We start from the raw sequence: 26317 nt of genomic DNA on the forward strand, positions 1-26317 counted from the left end.
CAAGAGAAAGTGGGGGTTAAAGACTCTCTTCATGAGGCTTTGGCTTCTCCTTGGAAAAGGAAGTTGCCCCAAAGTCTTCCCTTTACACACCACTGGCCAGAACTGGGTCACATGTGCACTCCTAGACTACTCACTACTTGGACTGCCACATCAGTTTAGACCCTTCTTAAGTCTAGAGAGGGCCTACTTGCCCTGAAATCAAGGGCTTGCTGCCCACCTCCTAAACCCATAATGAAGCAGGAATCAGGAAATGGCTGTCAGTTAAAGACCACAGAGCTGCCATCCCTCCCTTACCACATGGGATGGCCAAGTTGTCACAGAAGTAAGGCTGTCTCCAGTCTAGAAGTCAAAATAATCCATCCAGAATGAGATGAACTAGCCCCAGGAGAGAAAGGGCTATCTCTCCTTACTTAAATCAAGGCCTCTTACTCTCACTTTGAGGTCCCAGATAAGTCAATCTTTCTTTTAAACACAGCTGTGGTTCTGCAACTATATAAATGACCCATGCTTAATATTTCAGATGTTAGTACCTGGGCCTTTTAAAGTCATTTATTGTGGAAGACCTGTTAAAAACCAATAGTGTGTCTGAAAATACCACATATCTCATTCTACCTACATGATACTTCTATTCCTGAATTCTTGTCACTGTGTTCATCCATCCTTTTAAGAGGTCTGAGGGCACTAACTCCTCACCCCTCTTCCATGCTAGGGATCTAAAACAATTTGAAAATATACTAAGGAGACAAACATATGGGACTCAAACTACCATTTATTATTTATTCAGAGTTCTCTGGAAATGGCTAGATGGGGAAATTAAGCGGAACCTCTTATCACCCATCCTAAATCAAAAGTAGGGGAGAAACTTCTGCTCCAGGCCATATTGTAGTAATTAGTTCCAGACTTGTCTTCCTAATGAAATGACTGTAAAACTAGTAAGCAGTTATTTTATGACATTGCACAATAGACTAAAATCCCAGAGAGAAGGGAAACTTATAAGGTGACTCCATAACCATCCTGATCTTATCTGGGGAACAATTTCCTGAGTGCAGCACAGGGAGCTAGAGTTGATGACAGTTCTAATGAGCTAAAGAGGCAGCAATCAGAGTTTGGGTCAACTGAAGTGGCTAGAATCTGCAGGCAAGGCACTGGAAAGAGTGAGGAGGGAATAAAGGGGATCCCCCACAAGCCTTTGGCCGTGGTCTGGCTGCATACGTGCAGGGTGAGACTACCAAGGCTTTCCAGAGAGTAGCTGCTCCAGGGCTGAGAGTGCAATGGAGTTAAAGTAGTCAAGCAGTTCTGGAGAACAATGGACTTACATCCCAACCAGAGAGAATGGTTAACGTTTCAGGCATCTGGCTAAGACATCAGAAATGGCATTACTTAGGAATAAGCACAAAGTCCTAGAGTAAAGCCCACAAAAGACCTACTCTAACAAAGCCCCAAATCAAGTCCTAGCAAAATCCATAAAGGAGACTAAACCTGAAGACTGAATCCCACTAAGTTAGAAGAGCTGGATAACTATATTAGGCTTTCCACAGATACATTCTAACCAAGTGTTAAATCACAGCTAGTAAGTTCAGGGAAATAAATCATCCAACCAGAATAAAAATAAACATTAAAATTAAAAGTATGCCACAGAACTCAGAATTTCTACAATACAGAATCCTCAATGTCCACTGTAAAGTGAAAAAATGCAAAGAAACAGGAAAATGGGACTCACAGTCAACAGAAAAACAGACAATAAAAACAGACCCTTAGACAAGCCCCCTCTAAGACTGGATATAGCAGAGAATTTAAAGCAGATGCATTCAAACCAATTCAAGTAACTGAAAAAAGATATGGCCTGACAGAGTTAAGATATACCAGACTCTCATAAGAGAAATTAAAACTATAAAAAGGGAAATGCATAGTCTATCAATGAAAAGTCAAATAACTGAAATTTTTAAATCCGCTGAACAGGACTAACAGGAGAATGAAGAAAAACAAAAAGAAAAGTTGGCAAACTAAGTTGAATTTGAATACTAAAGAGATTAAAGAAAAATTAACCAGAGCCTCAGAACCTTAAAGAACAACAAGTAACATATGTATAACTAAAGTCTCAGAAAAAGAAGTTCTCAGAAAAAAAAAAAAAAAATATCCAAAGGATTCATGACCAAACTTATCACAATTTTCATTAAAAATTTTTACTTAAAAAGTTTAAAGAATCCCAACCAATATAAATAAAAAGAAAATCACACCTAGGTACATTATAGACAAACTGCTGAAAACTAAGATAAAGAGAAAAATATTGAAAGTAGCCAAAGGGAAAAAAAGAGACATTACATACAGGGAACCAAAAATATGATGATGATTTGTAAGAAAGACACAGAGAAAACTTGAAATTAACTAAAGAAGAATAGCACTTTTCAAGAGATATATTTGCCAAAATATTTTCCTAGCTATATCCTTGGGCTAATTCTCGATTCAGACCTCTGATCTATACTCTAGAAAGTGAAATAAATACAAGAACACCAAGATTTTGTGACTTTGGTCACTTGGGAATAAGATAAACTTGGCCTTCCTTTCCTTAGTTCCTTCTCAGTTAAATATAGATAAGGAAATAAAACAAGAGGGATGCAGAAACAGAAAGACGGTGGGGGAGAAACTATAAAGTAATATAGTTTATATTATAATATAGTAATAGGAATCATTGTCTTAAGTGATTCTAGCATCTTACAGATTAAATTGTTGTGGTTGTTTAGTTGCTAAATCATCTCCATTTCTTTTGCAACCCCATGGACTGTAGCCATCAGGCTCTTCTGTCCATGGGATTTCCCAGGCAAGAATACTGAAGTGGGTTGCCTTTCCTTCTCCAGAAGATCATCCTGACCCAGGGATCAAACCCACTTCTCCTGCTTTGGCAGGCAGACTCTTTACCACTAAGCCACCAGGGGAGCCCACAAATTAAAATATTCACACACAAAAAAGGAATCACTCTATGCAAGAAAATAAAGTTGTATCCCAAAAAATATCACATAAAAAAATCATCTAAAAAAACACAATATGCTATTTGTAGCTTCATATTAAGCATTACAAAATCTTAAGTGAGAAAAAAAAGGAAAAAATATGAGAAAAGTGAAAAGAAAAATGTTTCATAAAATCTAAAAGGGCAAAATTACATCAAAACCACAAGAGTTACCTCTAAAGTCACATCAAAACTGCAATATTCTTTTGCGAACAGAATAGATATTATATATAAACATATAATTTTAAAATTATGTATCTCCCTCACTATAAACATATATTTAAACACACCAGGGAACTCTGAAGACTTTTCCTCCCCTTTTTCTTTTTGTCATAAGAGGAAATAGAAAAATTAAAATTCATTGAATTTTTGTTTCGATTTCTTGCTATCTAGCATGATTCAGCATTAAAATTTACATAAGTAAATACAAATCAATTTTATTTTAGTCAATCTAAAATTGTCCAGAGAAACAAAGTGCAATCAAGGGTATTACTTTGCCTCAACTAGGGTTTCTCAACAGTGTGCGGACATGTGAGGATGGATAATTCTTTGTTGTGAGGGGGTGTCCTCTGCATTGTAAGATGTTTGGCAGCATCACTGATCTCCCATTTCCCCTATCCAGTTCTGCCAAACAAAAACATCGCCAAACACTGCCAAATGTCCCGTAGAGGAAGTAGGCAAATTGCCCCTGTAGAGAAGCAGTGCATAAACTAGTTTTCCCACCCTACTCCCACTCTGTTCACACACACACACACACATAAAGTGCTTGGCTTATAATCTACATTGAAAGGAACAATGTCTTCTGATAAGACATCTGTTGTTAATTTTTTTTTTTTTTTTTAAGAACTCCCTTCATGCAGCGATAAAGCTCTCAAACTTTGGGGAATGTTAAAATTTTCTTACTAGATTTGATTTAGATTTCTTTATGACTGGTTAGTAGGTTTTACTTCTGCTTTCAACTCAAGTAACAGATATTATATTTTCTGGCACATGGTTATTCATCATGAACTCACCTATGAAAAGAGATGCAAATCAGCTAAACAGGGTTGGGACACTTTCATTAAAACAAATAGCAACCTATATTTCTAAGTCATTTGTTAGAAGACTATGACACTTTCTTTACCTAATTGATCTAGGACCCATCAAGGAATTTTGAAATAAAAAGATACTTTAGACTGCAAGTTATTCTTAATGTAATTCAACCTTATGAAAATACAGAACATTTTTTATATCAGTTATCTAAATCCAAACATCTTTTTCATTGGTTTAAAAATACTAGTAAATGTTTATAGCCACCTCTTTTCAAAATGCAGCTAATGATCAAGGGTAAAGTGAAGTTTTAAAAAGAAAATACTGCAGGTTCTGACATTTAATTAGGGTAGAAATTAACCACAGAATTCATATCAGCAAAGTTATTTATAATTGTTGTTTCCCCTACCCCAAAGAAGAAGAAAAAAATTTCCAGGATATGGCTGTTTTAACTTATGTATGTGAATTTCTTCCCAGGAGAAAACACAGAATAGTATAATGTCAGAGCAAAATGTATGCGCTAAGTCACAAGCAAGTCCAGTTCATTTGACTCACCTATGTGATACAGTCCTATCCAATCACTGGGATCCACCTCCTCTTTAATGTCCCAGAAGATGATGAGGTTCTGGGCTTGCCCCAGTGTGTACTCATACATGCTGGCCGTCAAGCTGGAGCGGCTCTCAGAGGTCACCAGATCTGTGTCGCTGTTGGCCCGCTGTAGGGTCATATTCTCGGTCATGGAGCTCTGGGCAGCCAGGCTCTGGAGGTTCTCTGGACTCAGGGTGTACCGCATCTGGGGATTTCGACGCCTTACAAAAAGCAGGTGTTCCCGGGCTGAGCTAGCCATCCCGTCTGCCTCTCTGAAGTTGACTTCCTACAAAGCTGTAGAGACACACACATACAAAGCATTAGCATTACAATGCAAGGAATTACATTTAAGCTTCCCAGACAATGACTTTATGAGTGTTTGTTAAAGCCTAACCCATGCAATAATCTGCTGTCAAAATAAAACCTACTACTCTACTGTCAACTGATGATGTCAGAAACAACTTTCATAGGCTGAGGTCACATGATAGCAAAGGTCATCAAACACCTGTGGCCTCAATTTCATTACTGGGCACAGTGTCCTCATAGCAATTAAGAAGGGGCTTTCCCTACCATCCCTTTTATGTCTATCCTTCCTCCTTCGGAAATAGCATCCTCCTCTCCTTCACCCAACTCACATATTTATTTGTTGATGCAATTTAATTTTAAAATAGCAAGACAGAAAATTTTGACCCATGTTAAACAGAGTTGAAATACACCAGTGAGGACAAGTTCATGTGCTCAATTTCCTTCTCATAGGAATAAAACCCACCAAATCCTTCTTCAGGAACTTGCCCAAATGTTACCTCCTCACTTACATATAGTTGACCATTCCATTTAAAACTGCAACATCCAAGCATTTCCCACCCCTCCTTCCTTGCTTTACTTTTCTCAAAAGCAATTACTATGATCTGCTGTACCACAGAGCACCATGCACTTATTTGGTTCTTGTGTATTTTCCCCCACAAGAAGGTAAGCTTGAGGAAAGCATAGTCTCCTCAATAAAAGGTGATTGGAAAAACTGGGCAACCATGTGAGAAGAATGCAACTGGACCACTACCTTGCACCATACACAAAAAATCAACTGAAAATGGATTAAAAACTTGAAGACCTGAAACCATAAAACTCCTAGAAGAAAACACAGACCAAAATTTCTTTGACATAAATCATTGCAATATTTTTTTTGGTTCTGTTTCCTAAGGCAAAGGAAACAAAAGCAAAAGTAAATAAATGGTATCTAACTAAACTTAAAAGTTTTGGCACAGTAAAGGAAATCACTGATGAAACAAAAGAACAACCTACTGAATGGAAGAAAATATTTGTAAATGATATGACTGATAAGGAGCTAAACATGAGGAGATGATATATACTGATAAGGAGCTAAATAATCTGATAAGGAGCAAAAATATACAAAGAGCTCATGCAACTCAATATCAAAAAAAAACAAACAACCCAATTAAAATATAGGCAGAAGACCTGAATAGACATTTTTCCAAAGAACACATACAGATGGCAAACAGGCACAAGAAAAAATGCTCAAAATTACTAATCATCAGGGAAATGCAATTCAAAACCACAATGAGATATCCCCTCATACCTGTCAGAATGGCTACCATCAAAAACCAAACAAATAACAAATGTTGGCTACGACATGGAGAAAAGGAAACTCTCCTGCACTGTTGGAGGAAATGTAAATCAGTACAGCCATTATGGAAAACCATATGGAGATTTTTCAAAATATTAAAAATAGAACTACCATATGATATAGCAAGGAGATCAAATCAGTCAATCTTAAGGGAGATCAACCCTGAATATTCACTGGAAGGGCTGATGCTGAAGCTAAAGCTCCAGTATTTTGGTCATCTAATGTGAACAGACAACTCATTGGAAAAGTCCCTGATGCTGGGAAAGATTGAGGGCAGGAGGAGAACAGGGCATCAACGGATGAGATGGCTGGACAGCATCACTGATGCAATGAACATGAACCTGGGCAAATTCGGGGAGATGTTGAGGGACAGGGAGGCCTGGCTTGCTGCGGTCCATGGGGTCCCCAAGACTTGAACGTGACTGGGCAACTGAACAACAACAGCAGTGATACAGCAATTCCTCTTCTGGGTATACACCCAAAAGAAATGAAAACAGGATCTCAAAGAGACATCTACACTCCCATGTTCACTGCTGTGTCATCTGAAATAGCCAAAATATGGAGACAACCCAAGTGTCATTTAACGAATAAATCGATAAAGAAGATGCAATATTGATGTATGTATGCAATACATACATTGGAATATTATCCAGCTGTGAGAAAGAAGAAAATCCTGCTGTTTGGAACAACACAGCTGAACACTGAAGCATCATGCTAAGTGAAATAAGTCAGAGAAAGAAATTATCTCACTTGTATGTGGAATCTAATTTAAAAAGAAAAGTCAAACACCTAGAAACAAACCAAAAGAGTGGTAACCATGGCCTGCAAGATGGGAATAATGGGGAGGTTGGTAAAGGCTACAAACTCTCAATTTTCAGATGAATAAGGTTTGAGGAGCTAAAGTGAACGATGAAGGACTACAGTTAATGACACCATATTATATAATTGAAATTTGCTAAGAGAGCAGAATTTAAATGTACTTATCAAAAAAAATAATAAAAGAGGTGATGAAGGTGTTCATTAACTGGATGGTGGGAATCCTTTCACAATGTACACAAATATCAAATCATCATGGTGAAATGTTAAATATCTTACAATTGTATTATCAATTATACCACAATAAAGCTGAGAATTAAAAAAAAAAAAAGAATGTAAGCTTCACAAATGCATGTTTGGTCATAGCTTCATCCCCAGCGTTTCCAACAGTGCCTCGTAAACAGTTCAGTTCAGTCGCTCAGTTGTGTCCAACTCTTTGCAACCCCATGGACCGCAGCACACCAAGCTTCCCCATCCAGCACCAACTCCTAGACCTTGCTCAAACTCATGTCCATTAAGCTGGTGATGCCATCCCATCATCTAATCCTCTGTCATCCCCTTCTCCTCCTGCCTTCAATTTTTCCCAACATCAGGATCCTTTCCAGTGAGTCAGTTCTTTGCATCAGGCAGCCACAGTATTGGAGCCTCAGTTTCAGCATCAGCCTTTCAAATGAATATTCAGGACTGATTTCCTTTAGGATTGACTGGTTGGATCTCCTTGCAGTCCAATGGTCTCTCAAGAGTCTTCTCCAACACCACAGTTCAAAACTATCAATTCTTTGGCACTCAGCTTTCTTTATACTTTATATAGAGTATAAAGTATATACTCTAGATACTTTATATATATATATATACTATATATATACTTTATATATATACTCTATATATACTTTATAGAGTATACATACTCTATATACTCTATATACTAAAGAGTATATACTTTATATATACTCTTTATACTTTATATAAAGTATACTCAGTATACCTTATACTTTATACTTTCTTTATACTTTCTCACATCCATACATGACTACTGGAAAAGCCATAGCTTTGACCAGATAGACCTTTGTTTGCAGAGTAATGTCTCCGCTTTTTAATATGCTGTCTAAGCCGGTCATAGCTTTTCTTCCAAGCAAGCATCTTTTAATTTCATGGCTGCAATCACCATCTGCAGTGATTTTGGAGCCCAAGAAAATAAAGTTTGTTACTGCTTCCACTGTTTCCCCATCTATTTGCCATGAAGTGATGAGACCGATGCCATGATCTTCATTTTTTGAATGGTGAGTTTTAAGCCAGCTTTTTCATGCTCCTTTTTTACTTTCATCAAAAGGCTCTTTAGTTTCTCTTTGCTTTCTGCCATAAGGGTGTTTTCATCTGCATATCTGAGGTTATTGATATTTGTCCCGACAATCTTGGTTCCAGTTTATGCTTCATCCAGCATTTCACATGATGTACTCTGCATATACCCAGCATTTCACATGATGTACTCTACATATAAGTTAAATAAGTAGCAAGACAATATACAGCCTTGACATACTCCTTTCCCAATTTGGACCAGTAGGTAGTACAAAGTAGGTATCAATAAATGTTGAATAAGCAGATCAGTGACCAGTGAGCATCCTTCTCCAAGATACCCGTTAAGTTCCTAGCAGACACTCCTTACTATCTCCTAGATACTCATGAATTAACACCTTGAGTCCCTTTTCTGGGCCTGTCCTTTGCCACCCCTGATTTCTAACTGGTCCACAATATTTCTACCATCTAGATCATGATGTTATTTCCTTTGGCTCCCATCTAAAAGAACAAAGCCTTTCCTGTTTGAACTTAGATGCAGCCCCCTGCTGGCTCACTTTGAGTCTAGTCATAGATACCCTTTTTCTTCTCCATTGCCAGACTCTGACAGAGATTCTTTTCAAGACCTCTGTACTTTATTAAAAAAACGAAGATCATGACATCTAGTCATATCACTTCATGGAAAATAGATGGGGAAACAATGGAAACAGTGACAGACTTTATTTTGTTGGGCTCCAAAATCACTGTAGATGGTTGACTGTAGCCATGAAATTATAATGTATGGCTCTACATAGAATGAATATGGCTCTCTTCTTCACTACCTCTTTCATGACTACTTCATTCACCAATAGGTTTATGGATTTAACATTTACTCTGCATCCCCAGTACCTGCTGGCCTCTTCAACATATTACATCTTTCAAAAGACCACTCCTGTAAGGTGTTCTAGAAAATTAACTAGAACTTCCATTAAAAAAAAAAAAAGTAATCCTGGGTTCAATGGTTACATTATTAACTAATAGTCTTGGATACCTAGTCTGAGGGAAGAAAAGAGAAGGATTCCCTAATTTTTCCCATCCCCTCATCCATTTTCACAAACACTTGGGTAAAGGGGAAAATTCTGCCACTGCCAAGGTCACAGTACTTGCAAATATATTTATTCAATTAATTTATGTGATAAAGTTGATCTCACACTTTTAGCACTATACTTAAATTTAAAAAATCACTGGGATTGGTGGGCAAGATGTCCTGTGTAAAAAGGACAGAAATAAAGTGAACAGAGAAACTAATACTCCTCTTCATAAATATAACTATTGCTTTCTGATGTGGTATATAGTAATTCTGACATCATATAACCCATAACTGTTACACAACTTTAAATCCATGAAGCCTAAAATTCAGGTCAACCTCTAATGTGAGGTTTCAGGAAATTTTCATTTTAGTGAATTTCAACAGGCCATTCTTTGTCTGTAAACCCAGAGTGAGCTCAGCACCACATCAGCTTCAACAAGCACTATAAATAATTAACTCCTAACACATTGTAGTCAAATAGAAAATGCAGGCTGTACGTAACTAAGCTATTTCCCTGGAAGAAATAGGCCAGAACCTTTACTGCTTTAAGCAACAACAAAAAATACCTGAAAATTACTCTACTCTAGAAAGAAAAGGGGGAAAGGGATGTATACGAAAACTATTTTATTTTTTAATGACCTCTACTTAATTAGAGAGATAGGTAAAACACAATGGAAAAAAGAATAAGTTCCAAACTCTGATTATGGGTTTCAGTCATCTCTCTACTGTTAAGTTGCTCTGTCATCTTGGAAAATTTATTTTAACTCTCTGTGCTTGCATCTTCCCATCAGTATAAGAGAGACATAGTAACACCTGGTTGCAGCATAGAATTTTGGAGAAAACTAAATTAATCAGTCCACGTAGAACACTTAGAACAGTGCCTGGCATATAAGTGCTCAATTGTGTTTAACTATTAATATTAATAATGTTACGTGATGACATTCTACTTTAATTATACCAAGTAGTACTGATTTTAATACTCCCTTGATCCCCACAATTATTGGGAGAGTAGATTATCAGCATCCTCAATTATTCAAAGCACAGTCCCAAAAACAGAAAGAAAAAAAGAGCCTTGTAGGCAATGAGGAAAAGCTATCGTGAAGCCCAAGTCTTAGCCCTATAGCAAGGGCCTGACAAGGGCCACTCTCTGGTCCTCCAGCCAGAGATAAAGGTTGAAATTTGATTTTCTCATCACTTTGGGTTCATTCATTTATTCACACATTCAACAAACTTTTATTGAGTACCTCCCTTGTGAAAGCCATTAAAGATAAAACAGAGCAAAAGATCAAATCCCTACCTTGTGAAGTTTCATTTTTACAAAGAGAGAAAACAATAGACAGGTCAAAAAAAATGAATAAATAACATTTATTTTTAGTGGAAAAGAAAATTAAGCTAGAACTGTGTGAATTTGCTAGCTAACTGAACCCTGCAAAAAAAAAAAAAAAATGTATGAAGCATCTACGACTGGCATAAAACTACAGAGTATACCAAACAGTAAAGAGAGTAAGTTCAGTTCAGTTCAGTTGCTCAGTCGTGTCTGACTCTTTGCGACCCCATGAATCGCAGCACGCCAGGCCTCCCTGTCCATCACCAACTCCCGGAGTTCACTCAGACTCACATCCATCGAGTCAGTGATGCCATCCAGCCATCTCATCCTCTGTCGTCCCCTTCTCCTCCTGCCCCCAATCCCTTCCAGCATCAGAGTCTTTTCCAATGAGTCAACTCTTTGTAAGAGGTGGCCAAAGTACTGGAGTTTCAGCTTTAGCATCATTCCTTCCAAAGAAATCCCAGGGCTGATCTCCTTCAGAATGGACTGGTTGGATCTCCTTGCAGTCCAAGGGACTCTCAAGAGTCTTCTCCAACACCACAGTTCAAAAGCATCAATTCTTCGGTGCTCAGCCTTCTTCACAGTCCAACTCTCACATCCATACATGACCACAGGAAAAACCATAGCCTTGACTAGACGGACCTTTGTTGGCAAAGTAATGTCTCTGCTTTTCAATATGTTATCTAGGTTGGTCATAACTTTCCTTCCAAGGAGTAAGCGTCTTTTAATTTCATGGCTGCAGTCACCATCTGCAGTGATTTTGGAGCCCAGAAAAATAAAGTCTGACACTGTTTCCACTGTTTTCCCATCTATTTCCCATGAAGTGGTGGGACCAGATACCATGATCTTCGTTTTCTGAATGTTGAGTTTTAAGCCAACTTTTTCACTCTCCTCTTTCACTTTCATCAAGACGCTTTTTAGTTCCTCTTCACTTTCTGCCATAAGGGTGGTGTCATCTGCATATCTGAGGTTATTGATATTTCTCCCGGCAATCTTGATTCCAGCTTGTGCTTCTTCCAGTCCAGCGTTTCTCATGATGTACTCTGCATATAAGTTAAATACGTAGGGTGACAATATACAGCCTTGACGTACTCCTTTTCCTATTTGGAATCAGTCTCAAAAATGACAGAATGATCTCTGTTCGTTTCCAAGGCAAACCATTCAATATTACAGTAATCCAAGCCTATGCCCCAACCAGTAACGCTGAAGAAGCTGAAGTTGAATGGTTCTATGAAGACCTACAAGACCTTTTAGAATTAACACACCAAAAAGATGTCCTTTTCATTATAGGGGACTGGCATGCAACAGGAGGAAGTCAAGAAACACCTCGAGTAACAGGCAAATTTGGCCTTGGAATACGGAATGAAGCAGGGCAAAGACTAATAGAGTTTTGCCAAGAAAGTGCACTGGTCATAGCAAATACCCTCTTCCAACAACACAAGAGAAGACTCTACACATGGACATTACCAGATGGTCAACACTGAAATCAGATTGATTATGTTCTTTGCAGCCAAAGATGGAGAAGCTCTATAGTCAACAAAAACAAGACTGGGAGCTGACTGTGGCTCAGATCATGAACTCCTTATTACCAAGAGAGTAAGGTTTCCTTTCAAATTCTTTCTTATCTTTCCCTAAGGCATGTAACATGGCCATTACTCTTCAAGAATTTTAAGAGGAAAGATCAAATAATTCACATATGAAGGAATTCAACCTGGTATTAATGACACTTCATGTACATGTACAATTTGTCCCCCAAGTATGTGATATAACTAGTAAATGCTCATGGGGCATCAGGAAGTGACAGTAATATTTATAAAATATTGTACATTTTCCAAAACATTTTCACTTCCATCATCTCAAGTGAGACCCCAAAATAATATGAATTAAGTTTGAAAAATTCTGTCATCTCCAATGAGAAAACTGAATATCTGCAAGACAAAAGATTGGCTGAAGGAGATCTGAGGTAAGTCTTAAAGGATAAGAGGAAAAGAATAAATGTATGAAAAGCATTCATACATCCTAACTGGAAGGATGGTTATGGAGAAGCAAGAAAGGAAGAGGATATGAGAGGGAAGAAACAAAATGAAAACCAGAAGTTCTGCAGACATCTGTGTCTCTTTTGCTGTCTCACATATACGATTATCCGTACCATCTTTCTAAATTCGATATATATGTGTTAGTATACTGTATTGGTGTTTTTCTTTCTGACTTACTTCATTCTGTATAATAGGCTCCAGTTTCACCACCTCACTAGAACTAATTCAAATGTGTTCTTTTTAATTGCTGAGTAATATTCCATTGTGTATATGTACCACAGCTTTCTTATCCATTCATCTGCTGATGGACATCTAGGTTGCTTCCATGTCCTGGCTATTATAAACAGTGCTGTGATGAACATTGAGGTACATGTGTCTCTTTCAATTCTGGTTTCCTTGGTGTGTATGTCCAGCAGTGGGACTGCTGGGTCATATACCGGTTCTAGTTCCAGTTTTTTAAGGAATCTCCACATTGTTCTCCATACTGGCTGTACTAGTTTGCATTCCCACCAACAGTGTAAGAGGGTTCCCTTTTCTCCACACCCTCTCCAGCATTTATTGTTTGTAGATTTTTGGATAGCAGCCATTCTGACCTGCCTGAGATGATACCTCATTGTGGTTTTGATTTGCATTTCTCTGATAATGAGTGATGTTGAGCATCTTTTCATGTGTTTGTTAGCCATCTGTATGTCTTCTTTGGAGAAATGTCTGTCTAGTTCTTTCGCCCATTTTTTGATTGAGTCGTATATTTTTCTGGAATTGAGGTGCAGGAGTTGCTTGTATATTTTTGAGATTAATTCTTTGTCAATTGCTTCGTTTGCTATTATTTTCTCCCATTCTGAAGGCTGTCTTTTCATTTGCTTATAGTTTCCTTTGTTGTGCAAAAGCTTGTAAGTTTAATTAGGCCCTGTTTGTTTATTTTTGCTTTTATTCCCATTACTCTGGGAGGTGGGTCATAGAGGATCCTGCTGTGATATATGTCAGACAGTGTTTTGCCTATGTTTTCCTCTAGGACTTTTATAGTTTCTGGTCTTACGTTTAGCTCTTTAAGAAATATACTGTGTTCATGGATTGGATGAATCAGTATAGTGAAAATGAGTATACTACCCAAAGCAATCTATAGATTCAATGCAATTCCTATCAAGCTACCAACAGTATTTTTCACAGAACTAGAACAAATAACTTCACAATTTGTATGGAAATACAAAAACCTTGAATAGCCAAAGCAATCTTGAGAAAGAAGAATGGAACTGGAGGAATCAACCTGCCAGACTTCAGGCTATACTACAAAGCTACAGTCATCAAGACAGTATGGTACTGGCACAAAGACAGAAATATAGATCAATGGAACAAAATAGAAAGCCCAGAGATAAATCCATGCACCTATGGATACCTTATCTTTGACAAAGGAGGCAAGAATATACAATGGAGAAAAGACAATCTCTGTAACAAGTGGCGCTGGGAAAACTGGTCAACTACTTGTAAAAGAATGAAACTAGAACACTTTCTAACACCATATACAAAAATATATTTACATTTTGAATTCTAAAAGGAACCCAACCACAGCTCTTAAAGAATTGTTTCTATTTAAAAACAAAGTTAATTCCAACTTCCAAACCACCCACTTTAAAGGAACTTTTAGAGCCAGCACTTTCAAGCCAGTCACTGCATGTAGTGTGATGTGAAACAAGGGAAAGAAGAGAAGATCAGAAGAAACTTGGGCAAAGAACATGAAGTAATTTACTTGGAACCTCACCAGTGAGCAGGGAGCCATTCCAGGATCTCAAGCAGAGGAAACAAAATATGAAATTTAAGCATGAGAAAGTTAATCTGAAAGCTTATGAAGGACTGATTTTAAGAGGAAGAAAACAGAGATGAGGAAAACAGTTAAAAGCTAACTGATTAGTTAAGACATCTAGCACTGAGTGTTAAGAATAGATTTCATTAAGAATAGAATTCAGTTCATGTAACAGCAATATTTCAAAGTAATAACACAGTCAATCAGGAATATTTCAAAGAAAAAGCCCCAAAACTTCGTGACATATTGAATATAGGGGATTAAAGTGAGGGAGCAAATTAAGACTCAATTCTGGATTTTTAATCTAACTGCAAACAGAATCCCAGAGGCATTGATGAGGCTGAGAAAAGCAATACTACTTTGGGTGTTTAAAATAAAAGCAATATATCTCAGTAATTCTGTCCCAAAGACTCTGGTGAAGGTAGGCCTGAGTTGCTGGTTATTATGAGGCCAGGGACAAAAGAAATACTCAAATGCAAGTTTCTGCTTGTAATGGTCTTAGAATTTATTAGTTACAATTGACTATGGCAATATATCTCTAAAAGGATCAGCTCAGTGTTTAAAAACCTCAGTTAGATGTTTTACTCTACATAACTTGGATTAGTGGAAAAGAAATAAAGTCAAAATGCTGAGATTACAATGAGGCTAATCATTGTAATCATTACCAAACCTGCTTTGGAAAACTTCATTTTTCCCTTATAATAAAAGTAGTGTATTTTTTAAGAGTTCATATCTCCATAATAAATAAGATCAAATATGATGTAGAAATCAATTTGCAAAGTTGCATATAAATTTTAAAAATTAAACTACTCTACAGTTAAAATTTTAGTTTATAACTACAGTATTTCAATGCAATGTTCTCTTATGGGAAAATCAGTGTTACACAAACAACAGGTAATGACTGCTTCATATTTTCTGTTGATATCTAAGAATTCTTCATTGGTATCTTGGTTTCATACCTATGCTTTTTGTAATAAGAAAGACAAATTTTCTTTGGACTGTCATCCATGAAAACCTTTAGTAGATGAAGCTAATGGTAAGGGAAACTGATGAGTAGTCACCATATTTATTAAAAAGATAGCTGGTCCTTTAAAGCTCCTTAGACAATCCACCCCACTGTGAGGGCTCTATGTCCCATTTCCAAATGACACAATTTAACATGATGTAACACTCCCTGGGGGGGTTGTAGCGGGGGGGACACTCTCCTCTTCTAATTATGATTAGGTCTGCAATAGGTTGCTCTCTCACATTAACAGACATCTGCTCAAACAACAATCAAAAACAAAATCACCTTTATTCCAGAGGTCGAGAGAGTTATAATTACTATACAAACTGCAAAACACCTTAGTATATACAACTTCATTTCCAAAAGCAGCAGATTTTGTTTAGAAGGTAAAGACAGCAGCAGTTGACAAATACATTAAACAAGTGTTTTTATTTAAAATATATTTGTTAATGAATCTGGAGGTCAATTTATTAAATTTCACCTAAACAGCAAACACTGAAAATATTCATTATGAAAAGATTTTTACAGACTGGAAATGCACCCTCATATTTTAACTTCTTAGACTGAAAAATAATAATGACTAACATCTTTGTTAACCCTTCAAATTTCTTCAAATACACCACATGCATACACATACACAACACATATATATATATTATACTTCAAACTCTATTTGTGTTTTACTGTATAAATGAGGAAAACAAAGTGGGGTGAATTATATTTATGACAAGAGACACTAAAGAAAATATAATGTGTCTGCAATATGCAGATATGTGAGAGGTCTGGGAACAGAAAACAGCAAGCCATTAGACCCTGCAAGGCAAGGTGTCACCTGAGATGAAGAAGTGCAAGTCGCTCAGTCATGTCTGACTTTTTGCAACCACATGGACTATACAATCCATGGAATTCTCCAGGCTAGAATACTGGAGTGGGGAGCTGTTCCCTTCTCCAGGGGATCTTTCGAATCCAGGGATCGAACCCAGGTCTCCTGCATTGCAGGCAGATTCTTTACCAGTTGAGCCACCAGGGTAGCCAGAGATGAAGAAAGTTTTCACCAAATTCTCAACTAAGACCCCACTCTAGTAGCTGTTCACAGTGTCTACTTGCTAAGAGAAAGAATACTCATTATTCATTGTTTATCATTCATAACCATAACCCAATGCTAGCTTACTCAGCAAGGAAGTGCTAATAAAATGATTAAGATGAGAAAAATCCCTCCTATACAGTCTACTAATAAATGATTTCAGGGCATTCAACAGAGAGCTTGGGGTGACTGAAGCTGCCCCTCATGTCCTCTTTTCAGGTGTTAAAGTACCAGTTCAGTTCAGTTCAGTTCAGTCACTCAGTCGTGTCTGACTCTGCAACACCATGAACTGCAGCATGCCAGGCCTCCCTGTCCATCACCAACTCTCAGAGCCTAACCAAACTCATGTCCATTTAGTCGGCAATGCCATCCAACCATCTCATTCTCTGTCATCCCCTTCTCCTGTCCTCAATCTTTACCACCTCCAGGGTCTTTTCAAATGAGTCAGCTCTTTGCATCAGGTGGCCAAAGTATTGGAGTTTCAGCTTCAACATCAGTCCTTCCAATGAACACCCGGGACTGATCTCCTTTAGAATGGACTGGTTGGATCTCCTTGCAGTCCAAGGGACTCTCAAGAGTCTTCTCCAACACCACAGTTCAAAAGCATCAATTCTTTGGCGCTCAGCTTTCTTTATAGTCCAACTCTCACATCCATACACGACTACTGGAAAAACCATAGCCTTGACTAGATGGATCTTTGTTGGCTAAGTAATGTCTCTGCTTTTTAACATGCTGTCTAGGTTGGCCATAACTTTCCTTCCAAGGAGTAAGCATCTTTTAATTTCATGACTGCAGTCAACATCTGCAGTGATTTTGGAGCCCCCAAAAATAAAGTCTCTCACTGTTTCCATTTTTCCCCATCCATTTGCCTTGAAGTGATGGGACCAGATGCCATGATCTTAGTTTTCTGAGTGTTGAGCTTTAAGCCAACTTTTCACTTTCCTCTTTCACTTTCATCAAGAGGCTCTTTAGCTCTTCTTCGCTTTCTGCCATAAGAGTGGTGCCATCTGCATATCTGAGGTTACTGATATTTCTCCCGGCAATCTTGATTCCAACTTGTGTTTCTCCCAGTCCAGGGTTTCTTATGATGTACTCTGCATATAAGTTAATAAGCAGGGTGACAATATACAGCCTTGACGTACTCCTTTTCCTATTTGGAACCAGTCTGTTGTTCCATGTCCAGGTCTAACTGTTGCTTCCTGACCTGAATACAGGTTTCTCAAGAGGCAGGTCAGGTGGTCTGGTATTCCCACAAAAGTTTATTGTGATCCACACAGTCAAAGGCTTTGGCATAATCAATAAAGCAGAAATTGATGTTTTTCTGGAACTCTCTTGCTTTTTCCATGATCCAGTGGATGTCGGCAATTTGATCTCTTGTTCCTCTACCTTTTCTAAAAGCAGCTTGAACATCTGGAAGTTCATGGTTCACGTATTGCTGAAGCCTGGCTTGGAGAATTTTGAGCATTACTTTACTAGCGTGTGAAATGAGTGCAATTGTGCGGTAGTTTGAGCATTCTTTGGCATTGCCTTTCTTTGGGACTGGAATGAAAACTGACCTTTTCCACTGCTGTGGCCATTGCTGAGTTTTCCAAATTTGCTGGCATATTGAGTGCAGCACTTTCACAGCATCATCTTTTAGGATTTGAAATAGCTCAACTGGAATTCCATCACCTCCTCTAGCTTTGTTTGTAGTGATGCTTCCTAAGGCCCACTTCACTTCACATTCCAGGATGTCTGGCTCTAGGTGAGTGATCACACCAACGCAATTAACTGCATAATGAAGAATCAGGAAATACAATTTTCCTCCAGGCTGCTGCCCTTTAGAAAAAGGCTCTTCTCCCCACAATTTTAGAAAATATGTTATGATCCACAACGTAATAATAGCCCACCTATAAATCTGGAAAAGGAGTAGACACAAATAGACAAAATTTTAAGTTTCAAAAGTTGTTAATTTTAAAGACTGAGTCCAACAGGACATTCAAGCTGTTGATTTAGTATTAAACCAATGGATATGCAGCCAGATAAGTAAGAGAAAATAATTAAGATTTGGTTTAACTGTTTTGAGATTAACTACAAATACTCTGTACTCCACAGGTACTTTCTTCCATTCCCATTGCCACAATAGCACTAAGTCAAATTCACATCAGACCAAATCTAGGCCATTTCTTTTTGTAAAGTTTTTAATGACTTTAGCATACTTTTTATGTATTTATTTTTATTTTTCGTCACACTACTTGGTCTGTGGGATCTTAGTACCCTAACTAGGGAGTAAACTCATGTCCTCTGCAATGGAAGCATCATGGAATCTTAACCACTGTACCACCAGGGAAGTCCTGGCCATCACTTCTTAAAAGACCTCTCCAATGCTTGTATTTTCCCTGAGACAATCCATCTACTCTCTCCCTGCAGCACTCTTTCAGTGACTATACTCCCAATCAAGTAAAACACATAATTAAAGGGCTACAAGAGAAGTGAAAAAAGGGGCAGGAGTGGGACCTGGTTTAGGCAGGGTGAGTAGACAGGCCTCTCACAGGCAGTGAGAATTAAACTGATTAAGCTGAGACCTGAACTTAGCAGGCCATTGCACACTGCAGTGAAACGTGAGAACAGCATGGATTTGAGTGGTGTTTCTGGGGGTTCACGGTGGAGAAGGGAAGGTGGTTTTTAGTGGATTTCTTTATACTACCATAAACAAACACAAAGCTCTTTACAAAGTTCCTCCATGGAAGGGTAACTATCTGTTCCTCATGAAAATGCTTATAGCGTGCCGAGCATTGCTCATGCCATCCTTTCCACTTCCTGCACCTACTCCATCTTCAAGGTCTTAGGGTCACTTTCATCTTGAAGAACACAGAGACAGAAGGCAACATTCCTACTACTGAATTCTAGTGGTCTCCTGTATACCATTTGTATCATGGGTACTTCACAATGCCTCAGAATCTATAAATATTCATGTCTTGCCAGATTATAAACTCTTTGAGAACAAATTACTGTTTCTCTTACATGCTACATCCTCTATAAAATAATAATTTTTTTAAATTTTATTTTTAAAACTTTACATAATTGTATTAGTTTTGCCAAATTTTTCAAATACATGAATGGATAGAGTTGACTCCTACTAATGAGAAAATAAGAATATAAAATAATTAAACACTATGACTACATGTTGAATTTCCTTTAGATTTAGTTACAATAGCCATCCAAAAAAAGATTAATACTGTATATTATCAACTATATGTGGAATCTAAAAAATGAACTAAATTATTAAAACAAAACAAACTCACAGATATAGAGGACAAACTAGTGGCGATCAGTGGAGAGAGGGAATGGGGAATGGCAAGACATAGGTAGGGGGTTGAGACACAATACTATGTATAAAATAAATAAGCTTCAAGAATACAGCCACTGATTGAAACATGTATAATATCATATATGAAACGAATCGCCAGTCCAGGTTCCATGCATGATACTGGATGCTTGGGGCTGGTGCACTGGGATGACCCAGAGGGATGGTACAGGGAGGGAGGAGGGAGGGGGGTTCAGGATGGGGAACATGTGTATACCCGTGGCGGATTCATGTTGATGTATGGCAAAAGCAATACAATATTGTAAAGTAATTAACCTCCAATTAAAATAAATAAATTTATATTAAAAAATAATAAATAAAATAAAATGTTTGCTGAAGTATAAAAAAAAATGTAGTAAGATAAAGCTCGAAAAAGAATTGTAATATTATATATAACTACCAATAAATTGCTTTGGATATCCTAAAAGAAAAAAAAAGGAAACAAGAATACAGCCATTGTATTGTAATAACTTTAAGTGGTGTGTAACCTATAAAAATATTGAACCACTATGTTATATACCTAAAACTTTGTAAATCATCTATTACTTCAATTTAAAATAAAATAATAATTAATAAAATACCAATACCCAAGATTTTCATGGTATATAGAATGATCTGGAAGAACCAAAAACTTAAATGAATATGTAGTGTGTGGATAAGCAAATAGTTGTATTCAGTATCACGACCCTGCTTATTGATACCAAGCTTAATTTTCTTATCTTAATACCAAGTATTATTAAGATAAAAACTGTTTGGAAACTGTTCCCAAAAGGACTACCTACATTTTCATACCACTATAGTCTCCAATATTTTTTGACAAAGAAAAACATCCTTTTTACCTAGGTATTCTTTATCCAGGCACACACTATTAAGAAACAATAAAATTTCACAAAACAATAAACTGAAGACTTTTTATATGAGTCTCCATTCACTTTAAGTTGATCCCTGCCACTTATATCTCTTTTAGTTGGTCCCTCACTGAAATTCAGATGTTCTAACAATAAACTGATGCAAAGAGAAACTGCATGAACTAATAAAAGACTCAGAATTTCATAAAAGTCAATTAAAATGATTTTGAAGAACTCGAATCATATGCTAAACCACTGACAATGAAGGGTCTGGCAAAGTTAGAATAGTTGGTGACTGAAGGAGAAAATTTTAAGAGCAATTTGAATGTCATAAGATTAAAAAGAGGCCATGGGAAGGCTGATAGCAGCCTGGCACAGTTCTCATAATATGACTTTCATGATTGGGTCAGTCAGTCAGTTCAGTCACTCAGGTGTTCCAGAATCTTTGAGACACCATGGACTTCAGCACACCAAGCTTCCCTGTCCATCGCCAACTCCCAGAGCTTGCTCAAACTTATGTCCATTGAGTTGGTGATCTCATCCAACCATCTCATCCTCTGTTGTCCCCTTCTCCTCCCACCTTCAATCTTTCCCAGCATCAGGGTCTTTTCAAATGAGTCAGTTCTTTGCATCAGGTGATCAAAGTATTGGAGCTTCAGCTTCACCATCAGTCCTTCCAACGAATATTTAGGACTGATTTCCTTTAGGATTGACTGGTTTGATTTCTTTGCAGTCCAAGGGACTCTCAAGAGTCTTCACCAAAGCCACAGTTCAAAAGCATCAGTTCTTCAGCATTCAGCTTTCTTTATGCTCCAACTCTCACATCTATACATGACTACTGGAAAAACCATAGCTTTGACTAGATGGACCTTTGTGGGCAAAGCAGTGTCTCTGTTTTTTCATATGCTGTCTAGGCTGGTCATAGCTTTTCTACCGAGGAGCAACACCTTTTAATTTCACGGCTATAGTCACCATCTGCAGTGATTTTGGAGCCCCAAAAATAAAATTTCTCATTGTCTCCATTGTTTCCCCATCTATTTGCCATTAAGTGATGAGATCGGATGCCATGATCTTAGTTTTCAGAATGTTGAGTTTTAAGTCAACTTTTTCACTCTCCTCTTTCACTTTCATCAAGAGGCTTGACACATATCATATTATGTATTATACAATTTTTTTAAAAAATTAACTCCCCCAACCCTCTAAAAATAGCAACACTTCACTTTTCCTTTTTTCACTCTAGTAAGTAGGCCATGTTTGTGATTATAGAAAAAGCCATATTGGATCAGTTGGATCATAGAAAAAGCAAGACAACGCCAGAAAAACATCTATTTCTGCTTTATTAATTACGCCAAAGCCTTTGACTGTGTAGATCACAACAAACTATGGAAAATTCTTAAAGAAATGGGAATACCAGACCACCTGACCTGCCTCCTGAGAAATTTCTATGCAGGTCAAGAAACAACAGTTAGAATCGGACAAGGAACAACAGACTGTTTCCAAATTGGGAAAGGAGTACGTCAAGGTTGTATATTGTCACCCTGCTTATTTAACTTCTATGTAGAATACATCATGCAAAACCCGGGCTGGATGAAGCACAAGCTGGAATCAAGATTGCTGAGAGAAATATCAATAACCTCAGATATGCAGATGACACCACCCTTATGGCAGAAAGTGAAGAGGAACTAAAGAGCCTCTTGATGAAAGTGAAAGAGGAGAGTGAAAAAGCTGGCTTAAAACCCAACATTCAAAAAACTAAGATCATGGCATCTAGTCCCATCACTTCAAGGCAGATAGATGGGGAAACAATGGAAACAGTGAGAGACTTTATTTTGGGGGCTCCAAAATCACTGCAGATGATGACTGCAGCCATGAAATTAAAAGTCACTTACTCCTTGGAAGAAAGCTACAACCAACCTAGACAGCATAAGACCTTTGCCCACAAAGGTCCATCTAGTCAAAGCTATGGTTTTTCCAGTAGTCATTTATGGATGTGAGAGTTGGACTATAAAGAAAGCTAAATGCTGAAGAATTGATGCTTTTGAACTGTAGTGTTAGAGAAGATTCTTGAGAGTCCCTTGGACTGCAAGGAGATCCAACCAGTCAATCCTAAAGGAAATCAGTCCTGAATATTCATTGGAAGGACTGATGGTGAAGCTGAAATTCCAATACTTTGGCCACCTGAGGCAAAGAACTGACTCACTGGAAAAAACCCTGATGGTGGGAAAGATTGAAGGAGGGAGGAGAAGGGGACCACAGACGATGAGATGTGGGATGGCATCACCAACTCAATGGACATGAGTTTAAGCAAGCTCCAGGAGTTGGTGATGACAGAGGAGCCTGGTATGCTGCAGTCTGTGGGATGGCAAAGAGCTGGAAATGACTGAGCAACTGAACTGAACTGAATTGTAATTATAAAGTAAATGTTGGGACTTTCCTTGTGGTTCAGTAGATAAGAAACTGCCTTGCAATGCAGGGACAGCAGTTCAACCCCTGGTCCACGAAGATCCCACATACTTCAGGGCAACTAAGCCTGTAGGCCACAACTACTAAAGCCCATGCACCCTAGAGCCTTTGCTCCAACAAGAGAAGCCACCACAATGAGAAGCCCATGTGCCACAGCTGGAGAGTAGTTCCCAGCCGCCACAACTAGACAACATGTGGCACAGCAACAAAAACCCAGCACAGCCAAAAATAATAAATAAATAATCATTTTTTAAAAACCTGAATGTTATATGTAAGTTTAACTGATTTCCATAATTTGACCTTTTGTTTGTGGAGTTTAAACCCTTTCCCCTAATTACTATGAAATCTGGCTTCCCCAGTGTAAATGGAGTCATTTTAAGACTCCTGCTTCTCTGGTATATCTTGTCTGTGCTTGCTACCACACTCACTCCATGTTATCTCCATAACCACCCTATGCTGCGGCTGCTAAGTTGCTTCAGTCATGTCCGACTCTGTGCGACCATATAGACAGCAGCCCTCCAGGCTCCCCCGTCCCTGGGATTCTCCAGGCAAGAACACTGGAGTGGGTTGCCATTTCCCTCTCCATTAACCACCCTATGATGGAGCTATAAATCCAGATTGCATTTACAGATGAGAGTACCACGCTAGTGGATGACACAGCTGAGGCCCACACTTAGGTCTTTCAAGCCTGGTTCTCCTCCTGTATGTCACAGCTCCTTGTGGCAACTATACCTAAGCCGTATCATGTGGTACCTATGGTTACCCACAAAATTGTGTGGGGGTGGGGAAGAAATCTTCTATTTACAGGATTTAAAATCAGTGCCTTAAATGCAAGTGTCAAGCAGCCTCCGGCTGCCAAAGGAGAGTTCCTGAGCTGACCTGTCATGCTTCATACCTGCCTTCTCACTCTCATTTTTGGCCCGCCTACTATAAGCTTTGCAGACACAAAAAGTCATTATTTACTCATTTGTTATGAACCACAGATTTATTATGTCAACTTCATAAAACCATAATATTGTTAAGAAGCAGCAAGCTCCCTCTCTCAAGACAGTCTCCATGGACTCTGACAACCATGTAATGTGAAGGCATGAAAAAGAGGCCCCACAGAGTGGCTTTGCTGATAGGAGCCATGCCAGAATAGGACAAATCAGAAAAATCAAATCCTTTTTGCTCTTCTCCTCTCACCCATTCATTTTTTAAAAGAATAATGAATATGTATTAGGACTGTCCCTAAGCAAGCACATGAAGGTTTGTACATAGAAATTCTGTGGTAAGCAGAGACGTAAGGTTCTAACTCCCATGTCAATGTTGGGATTGGTTTTCATGGCATTTCAATATATGTTAAAAGGAAAACAGCGCTGGCTTCTTACCTTGAAGATACAGGGAGGAAGAAGGAAATTTGTGATGTCAAGTCTGGGAAGTTTTCCTGTCTAAACTACCAGCTTTCTTCTGCTCAAATGCCTTGATGTATACAACTAATCCTCAGGGACCCTAACAGCTCTCCAGCCAACTTCAGAATGACATGACATTAAGTTCTTACACAAGCAACTTGGTCTTTTCCACTTCTTTTCCTTCCCATTAGTTTCACCAAGATGTCCAGTGCAGTATCAGTGACATGGAAACTATTCAGTGGAAGTGAAACAAATATGGAATGAAGCGAGGTTTAAGTTGGTGGAATCCTTCCCATAGAATAGACAATTCTTACAAAATAATCATAGAACCATTTTAGTTAGGTTATATATCAGATAAAGTTTTATAACTTTAAGTAAAATCGCCAACTTTTTTTAAAGATACTGAAAACAATCATTAGTTTCACTGAGTCAAATTATTTTAACTTATTAAATTTTTAGAAATTGGATTCCTACTCCAAATTCAATATGCTACAAGAAGCTGCATTTTAACTAATAGATGAAAATCTACTCAAAGAAAAATCCATTCAGTTTATAGATATTTACTTTTGCTTAAAATGCTACACTATTAAATTTATAAAAGTATCACAGCCTTATAGATTCAAACATAAATCTCATGAAAATGTAAATCAATTATAACTGGTTGTAATTGAGGGAAAATCTCAAAACACTAGGCACTTATTCATTACCTCATTAATCTAATTCTGTTCTTAAAAGAAAGATCCCAGTATAAAGCAAAAACTCACTCTCTGCCATGATCAATCTTTCTGTTGTGATATACAAGTAACTGGGATAAAGAAAAGATTTTGAATCACAAGTATCAGCACTTCTCCTCTCTTTCTCTCCTACTCAAAGAGGAAAGTATTCTCCTCCTTGCCTTCTGGAGGTATGGAGACATTGGTGGTCAGCTGGGCTGAGAACCAGGGAGATAGCCATGTTTTGACTCCAGCCTCAATCCACTGTGCCTGAGACCAGGCTCACCCCTGGGCTCTTCTGCCACTTTTTCTTTTTTTCTCTTTTTGGTTAGGTAAGTTGGGTTGGGTTTCTGTCACAAACTTCAGTTCAGTTCAGTTTAGTCGCTCCGACTTTCTGCGACCCCAATGGACGTAGGAAAAAACCACTAGACCATTCAGGTAAGACCTAAATCAAATCCCTTACGATTATACAATGGAAGTGAGAAATAGATTTAAGGGACTAGATCTGATAGACAGAGTGCCTGATGAACTATGGACAGAGGTTCGTGACATTGTACAGGAGACAGGGATCATGATCATCTCCAAGAAAAAGAAATGCAAAAAAGCAAAATGACTGTCTGAGGAGGGCTTACCAAAGGCTGTGAAAAGAAGAAATGCGAAAAGCAAAGGAGAAAAGGAAAGATATACCCATTTGAATGCAGAGCTCCAAAGAATAGCAAAGAGAGATAAGAAAAGCCTTCCTGAGATCAATGCAAAGAAATAGAGGAAAACAACAGAATGGGAAAGACTAGAGATCTCTTCAAGAAAATTAGAGATACCAAGGGAACATTTCACGCAAAGATGGGCTCAATAAAGGACAAAAAT

General features: G+C 38.0%; 1 protein-coding gene across 1 annotated transcript in view; it reads right to left on the reverse strand.

Annotated features, from left to right (window-relative positions):
* The window catches only part of HECW2 (HECT, C2 and WW domain containing E3 ubiquitin protein ligase 2), a 446473-nt gene that overhangs the window by 254140 nt on the left and 166016 nt on the right, over positions 1-26317 (reverse strand). Inside the window, exon 2 of the mRNA XM_024981178.1 lies at positions 4589-4915. Within this exon, the coding sequence (XP_024836946.1) occupies positions 4589-4880 (292 nt within the window). The 5' untranslated portion in view covers positions 4881-4915. The remainder of the gene's footprint in view (positions 1-4588; positions 4916-26317) is intronic.

The sequence above is a fragment of the Bos taurus genome, chromosome 2, assembly GCF_002263795.3.
Source record: "Bos taurus isolate L1 Dominette 01449 registration number 42190680 breed Hereford chromosome 2, ARS-UCD2.0, whole genome shotgun sequence".
Classification (NCBI taxonomy): domain Eukaryota; kingdom Metazoa; phylum Chordata; class Mammalia; order Artiodactyla; family Bovidae; genus Bos; species Bos taurus.